The sequence below is a fragment of the Perca fluviatilis genome, chromosome 20 (assembly GCF_010015445.1).
Source record: "Perca fluviatilis chromosome 20, GENO_Pfluv_1.0, whole genome shotgun sequence".
NCBI classification, from domain to species: domain Eukaryota; kingdom Metazoa; phylum Chordata; class Actinopteri; order Perciformes; family Percidae; genus Perca; species Perca fluviatilis.
The window spans coordinates 34190330-34207943 of record NC_053131.1 but is presented as its reverse complement, the minus strand read 5'-3'; the positions used below and the strand labels follow the sequence as shown (position 1 = coordinate 34207943).

Here is a 17614-nt window from a genome sequence, read left to right as displayed (position 1 = left end):
ATCTCAGTGCCGCTGTACACTCGGCTGCAAACCGATCCTGTGATTCTGTGAATCCTGTGAAGTTCACAGACCGATGATGCCATCAGGACCACATCACCTGCAAAAAGACTCTGAACATTTAACATAAACTTATTTAATGATCCACCAAAAACTTTAAGTGACAAAAGTTAAAATGGTTCCAGTTGAGCTGCCCATTAACCGTTGTCACAAACCGGCTCAAAGCATATGACAAAGAGGAGACACACCATGATAAAGTTTAACCAAAAATGTACTTTATTAACTCACATCAAACCGAATTTGACCAAAATAAAAAGGGTTATTAAGGTGTGGAGTGTAGTTGCCAGTATTGTGTGGTGTAAGTGTGCATGAGGGATTATGTGTGTGCGTCAGTGCAAGCAAAGCATGAAGATAAACTACAAACCAAAAAGGAAACCAACGAAACTAGAGAGAACAGAGGTCTGTACTACGAATCAAGATCAACATGCCCTGGATTTCTTTCAGTTATCCGGCTTCACCTAACCTAACAACCGTGGTCCCACATAACCTGTGTCACGATGGTGGTTATCAACTAGTTCAATCAACCCAGGGTTTCCCAATCCAGCGATGCACGCGTTCACATAAAAGAGGAGGTGTTTGCACAGCACGACCAATCGCAAACATCTACCAGAGCTGCATATTTTACATAAGAAGAGCAAATTATAATTCTACATAAATATGAAGAACACAGACACGGTTTTACAGGCAAAATACAATACAGTCACTGCTTCCTAAAACAGGAGGAAAGCTGGCAAAATAAATAGTCGACGCTGTAGATGTGTAAATAACAACGCTTATTAATATAATTTCCTCATCAGTCAGGACAAAGATCTGACCATAAATACACTTGTGCTTTCCATAAACTGCCATTGCTTTAGCCTTTTATTTCAGTTGCTACCCTGGCAGTGTAAGTGATCGTGAGAGCAAATAAAATATATAAAAACATAATTCAAACCGATGTGCGCATTGGCGACACACGGCTCAAGATGCCGATAGCCGATATGTAATTCCCTCCCATTAAAATATATATATTTCATAAAAATACCCTTCAGGGAATGTTAACGGAGTTGTCGGTCTCCAAATGTTTTAACTTTTATCTCTCTCTCTCTCTTTCTCTCTCTCTGCGCACCGAGCTCCACCTGATCTTCTAAGAACAGTGACGCCGTTATCAACCAAGTATTGATTGGTCAGTAGGTGGGGCTTTTACAGTTGATCTCTAATCTCCAACATAACCTGCTCCCGACCAGGTTAGGTGTTCAGCATAAGTTACTGCTCAATGGTGTTTTTTGCCCCCAACTGCTGCTTCCAGACAGCGCTGCGACCGCTGCCTTCAAGGCACCTAACCCTAACCTTAACCCTAACCATAACCTTAACCTTAACCTTAACCCTAACCATAACCAGTGCCTCCCAATGGTGCTTTCCAGGCAGCGCTGCCTGGAAAGCACCATTGGGGGCAAAAAAACACAGATAAACATAAGTTACCACAGCGATTGAACCCGGTAACAACTAATCCACCGTCGTGGTACATAAAACCCTGGGTTGAACCTGAAGTTAACTCATTAATGCCAAATCCTGCTTCGTAGTACTGGTCTTCAAATGTCTTGTTTTGTCCACAACTCAAAGATATTCAGTTTCCTGTCACAGAGGAGAGAAGAAACTAGAACATATTCACATTTAACAAGCTGGAATCAAAAACGTTTTACTTTTGAAATTACTCAAAACGACTAATCGATTATCAAAATAGTTGGCAATTCATTTTAAAGATGACAACTAATCAATTAATCATTGCAGCGCTACAGTGGACCCAACAGAATGCTAACCACCCCAAAATGGACACATAAGTTAAACTAGCCAAGGAATTTTCCCACTAACTGCCTAACAAAACTTACTAATAACTCAACCCTAGTCTTCAAGCGGCTTGTGGTGGGATTTTATGCACTATACATCAGCAGGTTTGAAAGGCGCCACAAAACTATAAAAAAAAATAAAGGAAAAAGAACAAAGAAAAATAAATGACACCACCCAAAGGGGAAACGCCACTACATCCTAGCAGGGAAAACTCCACAAACACTGTGCTTTGAGATGGCAACACTTACGACAAAAACGTCCTAAGCAGAGAACAAAAGCCTCTACCGACCTTAGCTGCCAAGCATGGTGCATCTCCCCAAAAACAATCACCAAATTCTAAACACAGAGATAGACGAGCCCCCACTTTTCACAAACCAGCTCAAAGCATGTTACAGAGAGGAGACACACCATGATAAACGTTAACCAAAAATGTACTTTATTAACTCCAAATTAGACAAAATAAAAAGGGTTATTAAGGTGTGGAGTGTGGTTGTCAGTATTGTCAGTGGTGTAAGTGTGCATGAGGGATTATGTGTGTGTGGGTGAGTGAACAGTGCAAGCAAAGCATAAAGATAAACTACACTACATAAACAAACCAAAAAGGAAACCAGCAACAAACTAGAGAGAACAGGATCAGCAGCGGAAACCAGCAACAAACTAGAGAGAACAGGATCAGCAGCAACCAGCCAATAGTAGAGCCCAGAGCTGCACTGCAGCCAGGCTTAAATAACTGGGTTACACTCAGGTGTTCCACGTTACTCTGACAAGCTCCTGCAAAGACATAAGCTAAGTTTCCATCCACTTGTCAATCGAATTATCTGAAGTTCGGTAAAAAAACTCATGCGAATAAAGCTGAGTGTGAAAGTGTGTTTCCATCCAACAGCTTTAAAGCGAATAAAAACCTGTGAGTAATGACGTCACATGCTGTTTTGCGATTAAATTGGTATATGGAATTGATTTGAGACATTTTAAGGTGTTTCCATTCATTTTTGGACTGAATCGCACAACATTCAAGCAAACTTTTGCGAACAAAGTTTTGCTAGACAAAAGTAGTTGTTGTTAATATTAGAAGCCAAGCTAAGCTACGATGGACCTTTGGCCAAGGATCTGATCCAGCTCATCAAAAAGGTGGAACTTGCCTTTTATTTCCCCTCCGGCACCGCTGAGAGACAACTCTCTTTTTTGAGCCGTGTATCGCTGTTTGAGCTCCTTCCATTTACTCCGCGGGACGTCCCACGGCTTGTCATAAGGGACATTCTAAAACTCTTAACGTGAAAAAGCTTAATGTGGTTTAATATCTAAACAACGATCAGTCATCACCAGATGTATCATGGTCATATCTTGTCATGAACACTTAAGCCTGTCAAAAAAACTAAATCGAAATCCAACGATTATAGAAGTTATCTCACGTTAATGTTATCTTCATCATAGTGTCAGATAACGTCCATAATATTTGGACATTGGGTTAGATTTGACCGTTTTAAGTGGTTATGATGAGCAATATAGGAGAGGATTTTTTTGGTGATGATTGATCGTTGTTTAGATACATTAAACCACGTTAAGCTTTTTCACATTAGGACTTATAAAGCCAATGAGAACCATGGAGAGTCAACCATGTCAGGCGAATCTCAACAAGCCCCATAGTTGACGTCACTATTACGGCTCCTCATTTGGCTCTAGTCTCTCTTTGTCACACCCCAACATTTACATAGGCTACACAACTGACCTGAGATCAGTTAGTCTTCTGACTCTAGGTCGTGCAGATCTCAGAAATTATACAGTATTTCATCTGTTGTTCATCTGCTATTTTACCATTCAATTCACTTCTGAGACTTTTTTATGCGAGAAATCAACAACGTAGAGGTCTAATATGGGCCGTGTTACAAAAATGTATGTAATTGCAAATTTTGTCCGACCGTGTGTCGGAGTTCAGCTGCCGGTGCTGCCTGTGTTGCTGCCTCGCCGCCTGGCCTGCCTTCCTTCACAGACCCCGGCCTGCTGTGAGCTCAATTGAGCTCCGTCACGACTGGCAGCCCACGGAACTTCATACCCGCGCAAAGTCAGTGCTTTGTGGGTGAATGACTACTAAACGCCGCTGCCCTGACAGAGCTCCAGGGCCTGCAGTTCCCCTCTTCCTAATGCCAGGTGTGAGTGAGTGAGAGCGCGGTCAGCGAGCTTGTTACGCCAGCAATCTGTTACCACAGGTTCCAGTTAATCTTTTAACGTGTGTAATTATAATGTGTTGAGTTATTTAAACAAACGATTGGGGAAATAAACGCCGCTTGTCCGCGAGTCTCATTGATAGAGCCTGTGGCTGGATGTAGCTCTATCAATGAGAGCTAGCTAGCCTCCTCTTAGAATTCCTCTGGAATTCACAAAAATTCATTAACTTGAAATCGGACACCGTTGTTAGCTTTATAAAACCCTTAGATAGATGCTGTATACGTGGCGTGACGAAATTCAAACTGTAAATATACTTAAAAAAAAATGAATTGCCTGTCAGGGCAGCGGTGTTGGTAGTCCCTGCTGTGGGCTGCCAGTCGTGATGGAGCTCCAAGTACCTCATATGCCGGGATCTGTGAAGGAAAGCAGGCCGGGCGGCGAGGCAGCAGCGGCGGGCGGCGAGGCAGCACCGGCTGCTGAACTCCGACACACAGTCTTACCAAATTTGCAATTAGCCATCAATTTTCGTAAAACGGCCCATATTTGAGCTTTATATAGTTGATTTCTCGCTTAAAAAAGTCTCAGAAGTGAATTTAATAACGAAATAGCCCGACAAACAATGTATAACTTTGCAGTGTCTGAAATATGAGACCTGCTGTCCAGTCTCCCATGTTTTTCTATGTAGTTTGCTCAAACCAATAAGCGCGTAGCTCATTCGGAATATTCATGAGCATACCATATTTGGAAGAAAAGCTCTTGTTCCAAATAGGGCCATATTCACAGGGTAGTTAAGGGCCTAATAAAATAGCATGCGGGCAATTTTTAGCCCAACCAATGTTACATACCCCATTAGAAGACCATAAGGAACAGTGTAAAATACCCTATATAATCATTCTATCACCCCTTTCATGTCAGATAATGTCCATAATAATTGGACTTTGGGTTCGATTTTTTGACAGTTTTCTGTGGTTATGAGGAGTAATATGAGAGAGAAATTTGGTGATGATTGATCATTGTTTAGGTCCATTCAACCACGTTAATCTCTTTCCATAGGCTCTAATGAAGCAGAAACGCTTAATGTCAGATAATGTCCATAATATTGGACTTTGGGTTCGATTTTCGGACAGTTTTCAGTGGTTATGAGGAGCAATATGAGAGAGAAATTTGGTAATCATTGATCATTGTTTAGGTACATTAAACCACGTTAAGCTTTTTCCTCGTCATAGGGCTAATGATGAAGAAAACATTAACGTGAGATAACTTCTATAATTGTTGGATTTAGATTTAGTTTTTTTGACTGGCTTAAGTGTTCATGTCACGATATGACCATGATAAATCTGGTGATGATTGATCGTTGTTTAGATACATTAAACCACGTTAAGCTTTTTCACGTTAAGCGTTTAATGTCCCTGTCGTAACTGTTGGTCATTTCCTTCACGAGCTCCTCATATATGATGGCATTTCTTAGATTTTAGCTATCTAAAATAGCCATTATATTTTTCTGGTAAATTAAATTTAAAAAGTATCTTGTCTCCTCTTTTTTCTGCTTACATCTGTTTTTGTTTTGCAAACAGAGCGGAAATACTAGGTGGAAATGAACTGAAACTTCTTCTTCGTTTTATTCCGGGTTGCAACCATAAAATGACCTAAAACTTAATCGCAATTCATTATTTATTCGGCAAATAACATTTCCATCAGCGTTTATCGCATAAGCCGTATATCGATCAAGAGAAAATCCGATGAGACCGAACGCATTTTCTTTGAGTCGATATTCATGAAATTAAATCGGATTTTACTGTTTCCATGACGGCATTTTTCATTTGATATTACTTAATTCGGATAAAAACGTGTGGATGGAAACATAGCTATTGACAGGTGAACAGCCAGACACAGCAGGGATGTTTTCATCTTCAGTACTCTCTTCTTAAAAACCACCAGCTCTCTACAAACAGAAGACAGGAAACAGTCAGCCACAGCATGGAGTCTAATGGACACAACACATCTTTAACAATCTCTAACTTTCCCGACTTCTTCTGTCTGTTTCAGAGATGGCTTTATGTCGTTTAGACAGTGGAGACTTATCTGTTTTCTTAAGATAGAAAGTTTCTGTAATGTACTGCAGCAGTGATTCTGATCACCAGTACTGACCTTTGAACTTGAGATGAACTACTTTCTGCGCGTGGATTTCTCTGTTCTTGTAGACGGTGCAGATGTAAGTGCCAATGTCCCTGAAGCAGGGGTTCCTCAGGGTCAGACTGAAGTCTCCAATTCCTAGTTGATAATGATGCAGGTCTGTGCGGTTGCTGTAAAACTGGTCCTGTCTGATAGGATGGCCGTTCCGATACTCATGGACAATCATGGGCTCAGGTGCACAGCGGCTCCACTCCACTGTGAAGTCTGTGGGCAGCGGGGTTTCAGTTTGGAAAGGAAGCACGACAAACAGCGCCACATCTTCCACCTCCACCCGGGAGACTAAGAGAACAACAAACCACAACATTGTCTACATAAACATAAACATAAACACATTCTCATGAACGGGTTTGTAGGAAATTAGTCAACCACCGGCCAGTCCTATAGACAGTTCTCATGACCGGTCCCGTGACAGTTAAGTTTAGCCAACAAAATGTGAATATGATTCGGGTATAGAGCCAGTCTGCTATATTAGGGTGGGCTGGTAGAAAAAATATTTGGGGAACCTGGGCGAGTGGCCCAGTGGGTCACTAATTCAAATATTTGACATGATCCCACCTGGCCTGGCAACCCAAAGGGAGACGATTTGTTTCAACATACGTGGGGACACATATGAAGTAGGAGGTCTTGGAGTCCTACCCCAGAAAGCTTTGAGTATGTAATGTCTTCATTTATAAAGGGTTAAAACACTTCCGAGGAACGAACACCTGTTTCCTGGTGTAAGTCTTGTGTTTTCTCCTTAACTTCTTCAGGATATGAACACCTGTTTCCTGGTGAAAGTCTTGTGTTTTCTCCTTAACTTCTTCAGGACATGAACACCTGTTTCCTGGGTGAAAGCCTTGTGTTTTCTCCTTAACTTCTTCCGGGATATGAACTCTGCTCCCTGTCTTTAAAGCCCTGTGTTTTAGGAGTCAAACATCCCCCGACATCCTCCCTATGAGGATCTTCACCCTCTTATACAGCAGCAGTCAGGGTGCTGCTGACAGTAATAAACACCAGGAATACATAAATACAGTTCCTTGCTTTTCACAGCTATATGTACGAATGCTTTATGAGAACCATCTGCATGACATGTTAAAGTGTAAAACATACCTGGGATGGTGTTGTAAAGAAAAGAAAGTAGGAGACCACAGGCCAGGAGAACAGCAGCCAGCACAAGTCCAATAAACAAAAGTGCTGGTTCTGTGGACGGCATAAACAACAACAATCTTCAATAATCTTTACACAACCCAGAAATTATCTTTTTATAAATGTTTTATGAGATTTTTATGTTCAAATAGAGACCATTTTGTGATGGGATCACACTAGCCCCAACAAGGGTGTAAACCTTTACTACTAATACATGCTAAAAAAAAAAGTTTATATAATATATGATATATTTATGTTTCTAGTGGCGGCGCCCTCTAGTGGCCATAGTAGCTATGACCGAAGCTAAGCAGGAAGTAAGGTGAGGAAGTGTAGGAGTAAGATTTTACTTAGTCTTGCATTGCCAGACCTCCACAGTGCTGCAGAGAAGGGTCTGGATAGTCTACACAGCAGTCTGAGATGCTCTGGTTTATTGGCATTTCTTTAAACCAATCACAATCGTCTTGGGCGGGGCTAAGCTCCGGACGGAGCCACGGTGCCTCTGCAAAATAGTCTCAGGAAGGAACTTGTTTTGGTGAAACGTGTACGTTCAAAAGTAGTTTTAGTCGTGCAACAGAATTGGACAGATAGTCTAGCTAGGGTAACCCTAACCCTAAAATGAGGGACATACAGCGGCATCGGAGCAATCCGGAAGTGGAACGGCGTCGACATAGACTATATTTTACTGAACTGAAACTAGTATAGCGTAGAAATACTGTTACAATAAGAGTATTTAAAATGTTACTTAAGTAAAAGTAAAAAAGCATTAGGATCAAAATTTTACATATTCAGTAAATTTGGTAGCACTGCATATTACAGCTCGGTAATAAGATGGTAATAGTGGGGTAACAATGTGATAATAAAGAGGGAATATATAGGTAATAACATGTAATTACCAAAGTAAAAACTGGGTAATACATCACAGTAATAAGATGTAATACTAGGGTAATAAGGTGATAAGAAGGTAACAGATGTAATAACATAGGAAAGGGTTCAAAAATAACCATATGTATATCTGAGTAATGGTAATATAGTTATATTAATATCGTAATGACATGGTAATAATGGGGTAATATATATTGATGTTTTCACAGTATTATAGGCTACTATCAGTATAATACCTTCCAAATTAGATAAAACTTCTTGGAATTTAAAATTTGTAATTACCATATTATAATGCTGAAATTCATCCACCCTTTATGTTCCAAACATTTCGCTTTTGTTTCAAGGTAATATTTTACAAGTTATATATTTAATCTTGTGACGTCTTACCTGGAAATACATCTGATAGTTTCTGTGTAATAACCATGAATCAGTGCTGCAAAATGCAAAACTTCAGTGCTACCAAAATGTTCATATGAAACATGAGAACATGTATAAACTTTATTTTTGGAGCTTAATGTATAAACAGATCTGATCAGATCTGTATCTGAACACAAAAGGTTTTATTTTGAATTTAGCAGCAGTGCAGTAAATTGAATATAATACTGCACCCACTTTGGTTTCAGCTGCAAAGGGAAATTCTGCTCAGGTCAGGACCATACTCGCAGACAACACAATAAACAAATAAATATAAACGCTAAGGAAGGCTATCTTACCATATGTGAGGATTGCATAATATGCCACAAGCACCACAACCAAGATTCCATATGCCGCAAACACCACAGCCACCGACAGCACCAACGCTTTCATCTTCACCCAGAAGAATAAAAGCCAAAACTCTGATTGGATCTACTTTTTCCGAACCAGCAGTTCTTCCAATAAACCGTTCATAAAGGAAATGTTACTTTCAGTTGCAAGTGCGGTGAAATACTTCAAAGCAAACTGTACAAGAAATGTGACCCAGCAAGTTGAGGCGGGATGGGTTGCTAGGTGATATACATATAAAGCACCTGGCAACAGGCAAAGGCTCTGTGAGCATGTGCTTCAGTCTATAGCTAGCAGTAACACAGTATGCACACACCTAAGGATAGACTCTACTGCAGTGTGGTCAGGCCGACATTGTTTTCTGTCTGTGCTGAGGTCTGTATCTTTGTCTACATTTGCAGGTTCAGCCAAACTTAACGCCTCCTGAATAAGTTTAAAGGTGCAGTAGGTAAGACGTATAAAACTAACTTTCTGTCATAGTTACTGAAACTGACCCTATGTTCGAGTAGAACTACATGAAGCTGGTCATTTATAAAAAAAATCCTACTCCTCTGGCACCACCTACAGCCTGTAATGCGATTTGTAAAAATCCACAGCTCCCTGTTCAGATGCACCAATCAGGGCCAGGGGGGGTGTCTAACTGCATGTCAATCACTGCTCATGCACACGCATTCTTTCTCCCTTGTGGGGGGAGGGGCTTAGGAGACCGTTTTGGGCTTTAGCAGAAAGGGGGGAGGGATTGAGAAGTTGTTGATGTTCAAATTTTTTGGCTAAGTCCTGGATCTTCACAATCCTACCTACAGCACCTTTAAATACTCCTTCAGAAAGACAGAAACTTCAGAAGTTGGTATGGCACTACACTATACTGTTTAATCCTACATTCTCCTCAATTGAGATTTCATTAAATGCTTCTGTGTAAGTCATTAAAGTCTTGCATACATTCTTTACTTATGTGAATATCAGTTGTGCTGCTCCTGAGTTTTTCGTTAACACCCAGGATCTCGTTCTTTTAGTCATGACCCATCCTTCATGACCATATGTGAGGACCGTAGGAACGAAAACTGACCGGTAGATGGAGACCTCTTTCTTCCGGCTCACCCATCTTTTAATCATAATGGTGCAGTGAAGTAAATGCAATACTGCCAAGGGCGGACTGGCCATCTGGCATACCAGGCACTTTCCCGTGCTTTTTGGCCCAACCGCCAACATTTTCATTTATTTTTTGTTAAATTTGTTTTTCTACGGCCCATAAAAAAAGTGTGAGGCCTAGATCGGTGGCCCATTGTGTTTTTCAATTGACACTGGGCTGGTCCAAAACACTTTAGTCAAAAATATCACATAGACTACTCTTGATGATATAGTATACCGTTTAATTGTATTAATAAATGGAACTTTTTTTGTATTTATTGTGTCAACTCTCACTGATTCTTGCTTACTCATTACATGGTGTTAGTAGTTTCAAGGTGTAGGAGTTGGTATACATATTCAGGGGAGCGCATGTACGGGTGGTATTTGTGATCTTATGTGGTGGGCCGGTCTGGGCCAAAATGCCAGGGCCGATTTTTGGTCCCAGTCCGTCCCTGAATACCGCTCCAGCTGCTCCGATTCTACGGCCGACCTCCCGCTCTATTCTCCCCTCACTCGTGAACAAGACCCCTAGGTACTTGAACTCCTTCACTTGTGATAAGGACTCATTCCCTTACCGGAGTAGGCACTCCCATTTGTTTCCTGCTGAGAACCATTGCCTCAGATTTAAAGATGCATCCCAGCCACTTCACACTCTGCTGCAAACCGATCCTGTGAATGCTGAAGGTCACGGACCGATGATGCCATCAGGACCACATCATCTGCAAAAAGATCCCCGGGCCCACTGAACTGCAACCTTCAGAAACACTCAAGACAACATTAAACATATCATTATTTAATGATCAACCAAAACTTTAAAACAGACAAGTGACAAAAGTTAAAATGGTTCCAGAGGAGCTGCCCATTAACTGTATTCAGGTCGTCTGTTTTCATCTTCAGTACTCTCTTCCTAAAAACCACGACCACCAGCTCCCTACAAACAGAAGACACGAAACAGTCAGCCACAGCATGGAGTCTGATGGACACAACAAATCTTTAACAATCTATAACTTTTCTTAAGATAGAAAGTTTCTGTAATGTGCCCTACAGAATAAAATGTATATGCACAAGCACAGAAAAAGTGAGTTGTTTACAATATTTCCTCTTTAAAACTTGCTTTTACACTGAAAAAAATGGAGGCAGTTGCTGTCTGAAAGCACTTTCATTCACATGTTGAATTGACCGAACATTTCGGTAAAGAGGTGTTTCGTGTGCAGAGAATAATCAGCCTTACTTCAGCAGTGATTCTGATCACCAGTACTGACCTTTGAATTTGAGCCGCACTACTTTCTGCACGTGGATGTCTCTGTTCTTGTAGACTGTGCAGATGTAGGTGGCACTGTCCCTGAAGCAGGGGTTCCTCAGGGTCAGACTGAAGTCTCCAATCGTCACTCGATGTCGCTCCAGGGTTGTGCGGTTGCTGTAAAACTTGTCCTGTCTGATAAGATGGCCGTTCCGATACTCATGGACAATCATGGGCTCAGGTGCACAGCGGCTCCACTCCACTGTGACGTCTGCGGGCAGCGGGGTTTCAGTTTGGAAAGGAAGCATGACAAGCGGCGCACCGTCTTCCACCTCCACCCGGGAGACTAAGAGAACAACAAACCACAACATTGTCTACATAAACACAAAACACTGTGCTAGAGATTCACACAGGTCCTGTGACACAACACATTCTCATGAACAGGTTAGTAGGAAATTAGTCAACCACCGGACAGTCCCATAGAAAGTTCTCATGACCGGTCCCGTGAAAGTTAATTTTAGCGGTTTTTACAGTTAAATTTAGCCGACAAAAGGTGAGTGTGATTCGGGTCTAGAGCCAGTCTGCTATATTAGGGTGGGCTGGTAGAAAAAATATTTGGGGAACCAGGGTGAGTGGCCCAGTGGGTCACTAATTCCAATATTTGACATGATCCCACCTGGCCTGGCAACTCAAAGGGAGACGATTTGTTTCAACATACGTGGGGACACATATGAAGTAGGAGGTCTTGGGCTCCTCCCCCAGAAAACTAGGTTTAAAAACAATTTCCTGCATTCTGGTGAATTTCTATGCACCTATTTCTACCTTTTTCTGCATCAATTAATGCTGGTAATGTCTTTATTTATAACAGGGTTAAAACACTCCAGAGGAACGAACACCTGTTTCCTGGGTGAAAGTCTTGTGTTTTCTCCTTAACTTCTTCAGGACATGAACACCTGTTTCCTGGGTGAAAGTCTTGTGTTTTCTCCTTAACTTCAAACATCCCCCCTGACCTCCTCCCAACAAGGATCTTCACCCTCTTATAAAGGAATACATACCAGGAATACATAAATACAGTTCCATACTTTTCACAGCTATATGTACGAATGCTTCATGAGAACATGTTAAAGTGTAAAACATACCTGGGATGTGGTTGTAGACAAAATAAAATAGGAGACAAATAACCAGCAGAAGAGCCAGGAGACCAGTCAAGGGAACAACAGGTTGTAGAAGTCTTGTAAACAAAGGTGGCAGTTCTGTTGACGGTATAAACAACAACAATCTTCAACAATCTTTACACAACCCAGAAATTATCTTTTTAAAGCATTATGAAACATTTTTTACAAATGTTTTATGAGAACTGGATTTTTATGTCCAAATAGAGACCATTTTGTGATGGTATCACACTAGCCCCAACAAGGGTGTAAACCTTGTGTCCAAATTTGGCATAAAATACGAATACATACTGAAATACTGTAAATCCAATATAATATAGTAAATATTCTTCTGTTGGCCTTATGTGCAATTCACAATATTAAAGACCACATTCACTTGGCAATGTTGGTGATACTTGATTGGCAATAACGGCAGCCCAAATAATTATGAAATGCATTCGGATTTATCAGCTAAAGATTCAGGGCTCTTCGTGAATCATCACCTTGGTGGAGAGGTTTGTGTCCCTATGGACCTGAGGGCTGTGTTGTCTGGAGCCTAGTGCTCCTGGTAGGGTCTCCTACGGCAAAGTGGTCCCAGACGAGGGGACGGACTAGGAATGGTTCAAAAAGCCTCAACGAATCAACGAGGAAAGAAGAGGTTACCCTTCCCGGAGTAAGCCCGGGGGGCCCTGTCTGGAGCCAGGACCAGATGGTGGGCTTGACAGCGAGTGCCTGGTGGCCGGGTTTGCCCCGGAGCCCAGCTGGGCACAGCGAGAAGAAGCTACTTGGCATACCCCTCCTCATCACATGGGGGTCTCTGACTGTCGTCTGCAACGAAACTTGAAGACCCTGAATGGAGTCCTGCGTGGCACTCTAGTAGGACACTCCATAGTTCTGCTGGGAGAATTCAGCTTGCAATGGGCTATAATGGAGACACCTGGAGAGGTGTAATTGGGCAGAACGGCCTTCCTGTTTTAACCTGAGGGATTGTCTATAACGAACACCAAGTTGAAACATAAGGATGTTTAAGTGTACCTGGTACCAGAGCATCCAAGGCCGAAGGTCGATGATCGATTTTGTGATTGTATCGTCTGATCTAAGGCTGCAAGTTTTGGACACAGAGTTACTCGTATATGTTATCCCTTAAGACTCTGGAGGCAGTTGAAAGTTACTGACAGGCCCAAAGAGCCTCAGCCTCTGTGTGAAAGAGGCTGAGCAGCGGGTGTGGGAGAATTTTGAAGACATGGATAAAGTCTTTCAGTCGGCACCAAGGTACTTCTTGAAAATGGGGAACATGTTTTTAGTGGTGGGGGAAACCGGAGCACTGTGAGGCCACAGTGCTAACCTATGGACCACCGTGCTGCAAGTTGCAACTGTGTCCAGGTTCTCTGTAGTAAGACTACAGATGATGGGGTCCTGATGGCATCATCAATCTGTGACCCTTTAGCCCTCAATGGATCACTTCGCAGCCGATTGTGAACAGCTGGGATGAGGATCAGCACCTCTAAATCTGAGGCCATGGTTCACAGCAGGAAACTGATGGAGTGCCTACTCCAGATAGGGAATGAGTCCTTACCACAAGTGAAGGAGTTTAAGTAACTAGAGGTCTTGTTTGCAAGTTTGAGGACAATGGAGTGGGAGGTTGGCCATAGAATCGGAGTATCTTGTGCAGTATTGCATTTAATTTACAGCACCATTGTGATGAAAAGAGAGCTGAACCAGAAGGCAAAGCTTTAGTCATCCGTGAGAAACCCCAATGGGCACCTCCAAAGGGAGGTGTATCAGGCAGGCCTCTGGGAAGACCCAGGACTAGGTGGAGAGATTATATCTCCACCCTGGACTGGGAACGCCTCGTCAGAGCTGTTTAATGTGGCAGAAAAGGGAAGTTTGGGGTCCCAAAAGAAGTTAGGGAGAAAACACAAGACTTTCACCCAGGAAACAGTATCCCAGGAGTGTTTTAATATAAACATATAAACAACATAAACAATATAATCTTCTTAGCTAGTCATTTTGGTGTCCAAACTTAACTGTTGCCGCTGCATGATGGACACCTTTTGTCAACTTAACTTAAATGTAGCGGCCCCCCAAAATTACTGGGTTTTTTTATTTTATTATTATTTAGTTTTTTTTTTTCTTTATTTGGAGTGACAGTGGATAGACAGCAAAGTTGGGAGAGAGATGGGGGATGACACGCAGCAAAGGGCCCCAGGTCGGAATCAAACCCAGGCCGTTGCAAAGGACTCAGCCTACATGGGGCGCACGCTCTTACTGAATAAACTAGAGGAGTCAACTTTTGTCAGATACATTTAACTGTAAAAATTGCTGCAATTTCATAGGACATTTTACGATTTGGTATGCATAAGTTCAAATGGGGTTTATTCCTCACCTTTGACCTGCAGCTGTACAGTTTTCTTGCCCATCATATTTCCTTTGCTGTAGACAGTGCAGGTGTAGACGCCACTGTCACAGAGGTAAGGATCTTTCAGAGTGAGGCTGTGGTCTCCAGTTTTCAGAGCATAAGGTGAACTCGATGTTCGGCCACTGTAATGCTGGTTTTGAACATGAAGCTCATCTTTGTGCTGATGCTGGTGGACGGTCGTAGGATTGAGAGCGAAGCGGCTCCACACCACTTTGGTGACCTCAGGTAACCAAAATACCTGGCAGGGCAACACGACGGACTTCTCGCCCTCATACACTTCAACATATGAGTCATGCTGGGAAACTGGGAGGACAAACACACACAAACGGATATCTCAACTATCTATGCTAATACTAATACTTACGTATTTGTTTACACATTAAAAAACACAGCTATTATAAAGATAGTACCTCCAACCTTCTGGTTAGTAGAAGAGCACTCTACCTCCTGGGCCACAGCTGCTTATATACACCTTTATCTACATACACTCAGATTGGGGTGGCTTGTGATTCGAGGTACAGTGGTCACCCCTCAACCACAAGATTGGTGGTTCAATCTCAGGCTCCTCCGGCATGTCAAAGTATCACTTAGCAAGACACTGAACCCCAAGTTGCTCCCTGGATGCTTTATGTATAGCTCTCTACTGCTACTAATAATTAGGATGGGTTAAAATGCAGTAAAGTTTGTTAAAATAGAATAAGGTTTTGTTTTCGATTGGAGATAGACTTTCTCTAAAACACACCCACATAAGTCGTTCATTCAAGCAGCAATTACGACCTATATTTAGGTTTCTAGTGGTGGTTATATTTTACTGAACTGAAACTAGTAGAAATACTGTTACAAGTAAAATTAAAATTAAAATAGCATTAGCATCAAAATTTTACATATTCAGTAAAAATTTTCATATAAAACTTGAGAACAGATCTGTTATCTGTTATTTACTGTATAAACACATTAATACACAGAACACATAAGGTTTTATTTTGAATTTAGCAGCAGTGCAGTAAATTGAATGTAATATCGCCCCCACTTTGGTTTCAGCTGCAAAAGGGAAATTACTTTTGCTCAAGTCATGACCATACTCGCAGACAACACAATAAATAAATAAATAAATATAAACACAAAGGAAGGCTATCTTACGGTATGTGAAGAATGCATACGCCCCACACACCACAACCAACGACACCACCATAGACACCTCCATCTTCACCTAGAAGAATAAAAGCCAAAACTTTGATTGGATCTACTTCTTCCGAACCAGCAGTTCTTTCAATAAACGATCACATAGAAAAGTTGTGCGGTGAAGTACTTCGAGGCAAACTGTACAAGGAATGTGACCCAGCAGGTTGAGGCAAGAACGGTTGCCAAGTACTAGGAAATACATTCAGCCCAGGACTTCATCTAATAATGTCACATAGAATCAGACATAGGAAACATTTGACTGTGCGACTGAGAATATTTGTGGGGTATTTGGAGGAAAGAAATTTTTTATATTTTAGAAAAAATTTAAGTTGAAAATATATTTCAGAAAAAAGGTTAAAAATATTTTAGGAAAAAGTTAAAATGTTTTAGAAAAAGTCTGAGTATTTTAGAAAAAGTTTGCATTAGCTGATGATAATTGTGTACTTTCACTTCAGTTTAAATGAATAAAAATGTGCACATGTTTCAGAGAGCACATGGATGGGGAAATCTTTCTGAATCTGAATGCAAACAGGAATAAATGGCGCCCTCTGCTGGTAAATTCTCAGTGCCGCTTTACACTCGGCTACAAACCGATCCTGTGAATGCTGAAGGTCACGGTCCGATGATGCCATCAGGACCACATCATCTGCAAAAAGACTCTGAACATTTTCACATATAATTATTTAATGAGCCACCAAAAACTTTAAAACAGACAAGTGACAAAAGTTAAAATGGTTCCAGTTGAGCTGCCCATTAACTGTTGTCACAAACCAGCTCAAAGCATATGACAAAGAGGAGACACACCATGATAAAGTTTAATCAAAAATGTACTTTATTAACTCAAATCAAACCGAATTTGACCAAAATAAAAAGGGTTATTAAGGTGAGGAGTGTGGTTGTCAGTATTGTCAGTGGTGTAAGTGTGCATGAGGGATTATGTGTGTGTGTGTGAGAGAACAGTGAAAGTAAACCATAAAGATAAACTACACTACATAAACAAATCAAAAAGGAAACCAACGAAACTAGAGAGAACAGGACCAGCAGCAACCAGCCAATAGCAGAGCCCAGAGCTGTCCTGCAGCCAGGCTTAAAAAGCCGGGTTACACTCAGGTGTTCCAGGTTACTCTGACGAGCTCCTACAAAGACATATACCCTGTTTACCCGTACAAGGTTATTTTGAAAAACAGACATTTCCCCTCGTTTGTGCCCTTCGTTTACACGCAAACGGAGAATTCACCTCTGAAAACGATTCTAAAAACTCCGGCCAGAGTGGAGATTTTGGAAATCTTCGTTTACACGTTTGCATGTAAACTGAGACAAACAGAGGTTTAGGCATCCAAGAGAGAAAAAGAGGAAGTGATTGGTTGCTGTTGTTGCTATTTTCGGGATTCTGATTGGCTAACGTGGGCTTCAGCTTCTCGTTACACTGCCACCTACAGGTTTGGCGTGCTCTTGACGGCATATACTGTATACACGGGTACGTGT

At 41.6% G+C, this 17614-nt stretch overlaps 2 protein-coding genes across 2 annotated transcripts in view; both read right to left on the bottom strand.

Annotated features, from left to right (window-relative positions):
- The window catches only part of LOC120549597, a 37941-nt gene extending 27121 nt beyond the window's left edge, over positions 1 to 10820 (bottom strand). Inside the window, exon 1 of the mRNA XM_039786615.1 lies at positions 10713 to 10820. The gene's annotated coding sequence lies outside the window, so the exon portion shown is untranslated. The remainder of the gene's footprint in view (positions 1 to 10712) is intronic.
- A 94-nt stretch (positions 10821 to 10914) lies between these two features.
- On the bottom strand, positions 10915 to 16251 carry LOC120549598. The gene is made up of 5 exons (XM_039786616.1): positions 16088 to 16251; positions 14915 to 15250; positions 12517 to 12630; positions 11400 to 11723; positions 10915 to 11068 (listed from the first exon to the last, which is right to left on the bottom strand). The coding sequence occupies exons 1-5, from the start codon at positions 16149 to 16151 to the stop codon at positions 11031 to 11033; spliced, it is 876 nt and encodes a 291-aa protein (XP_039642550.1). The 5' UTR covers positions 16152 to 16251; the 3' UTR covers positions 10915 to 11030.
- Positions 16252 to 17614: the final 1363 nt, after the last annotated feature.

Bases quoted from the DNA above. Each gene is read 5' to 3' on its own strand.
- LOC120549598 (XM_039786616.1), bottom strand. From the start codon at position 16,151: ATGGAGGTGTCTATGGTGGTGTCGTTGGTTGTGGTGTGTGGGGCGTAT. The intron at 15,251-16,087 runs GTAAGATAGCCT...TTGTCCTCCCAG, and splicing joins GTATGCATTCTTCACATACC to TTTCCCAGCATGACTCATAT. The intron at 11,069-11,399 runs GTCAGTACTGGT...TTCTGTTTGTAG, and splicing joins AGTGCGGCTCAAATTCAAAG to GGAGCTGGTGGTCGTGGTTT.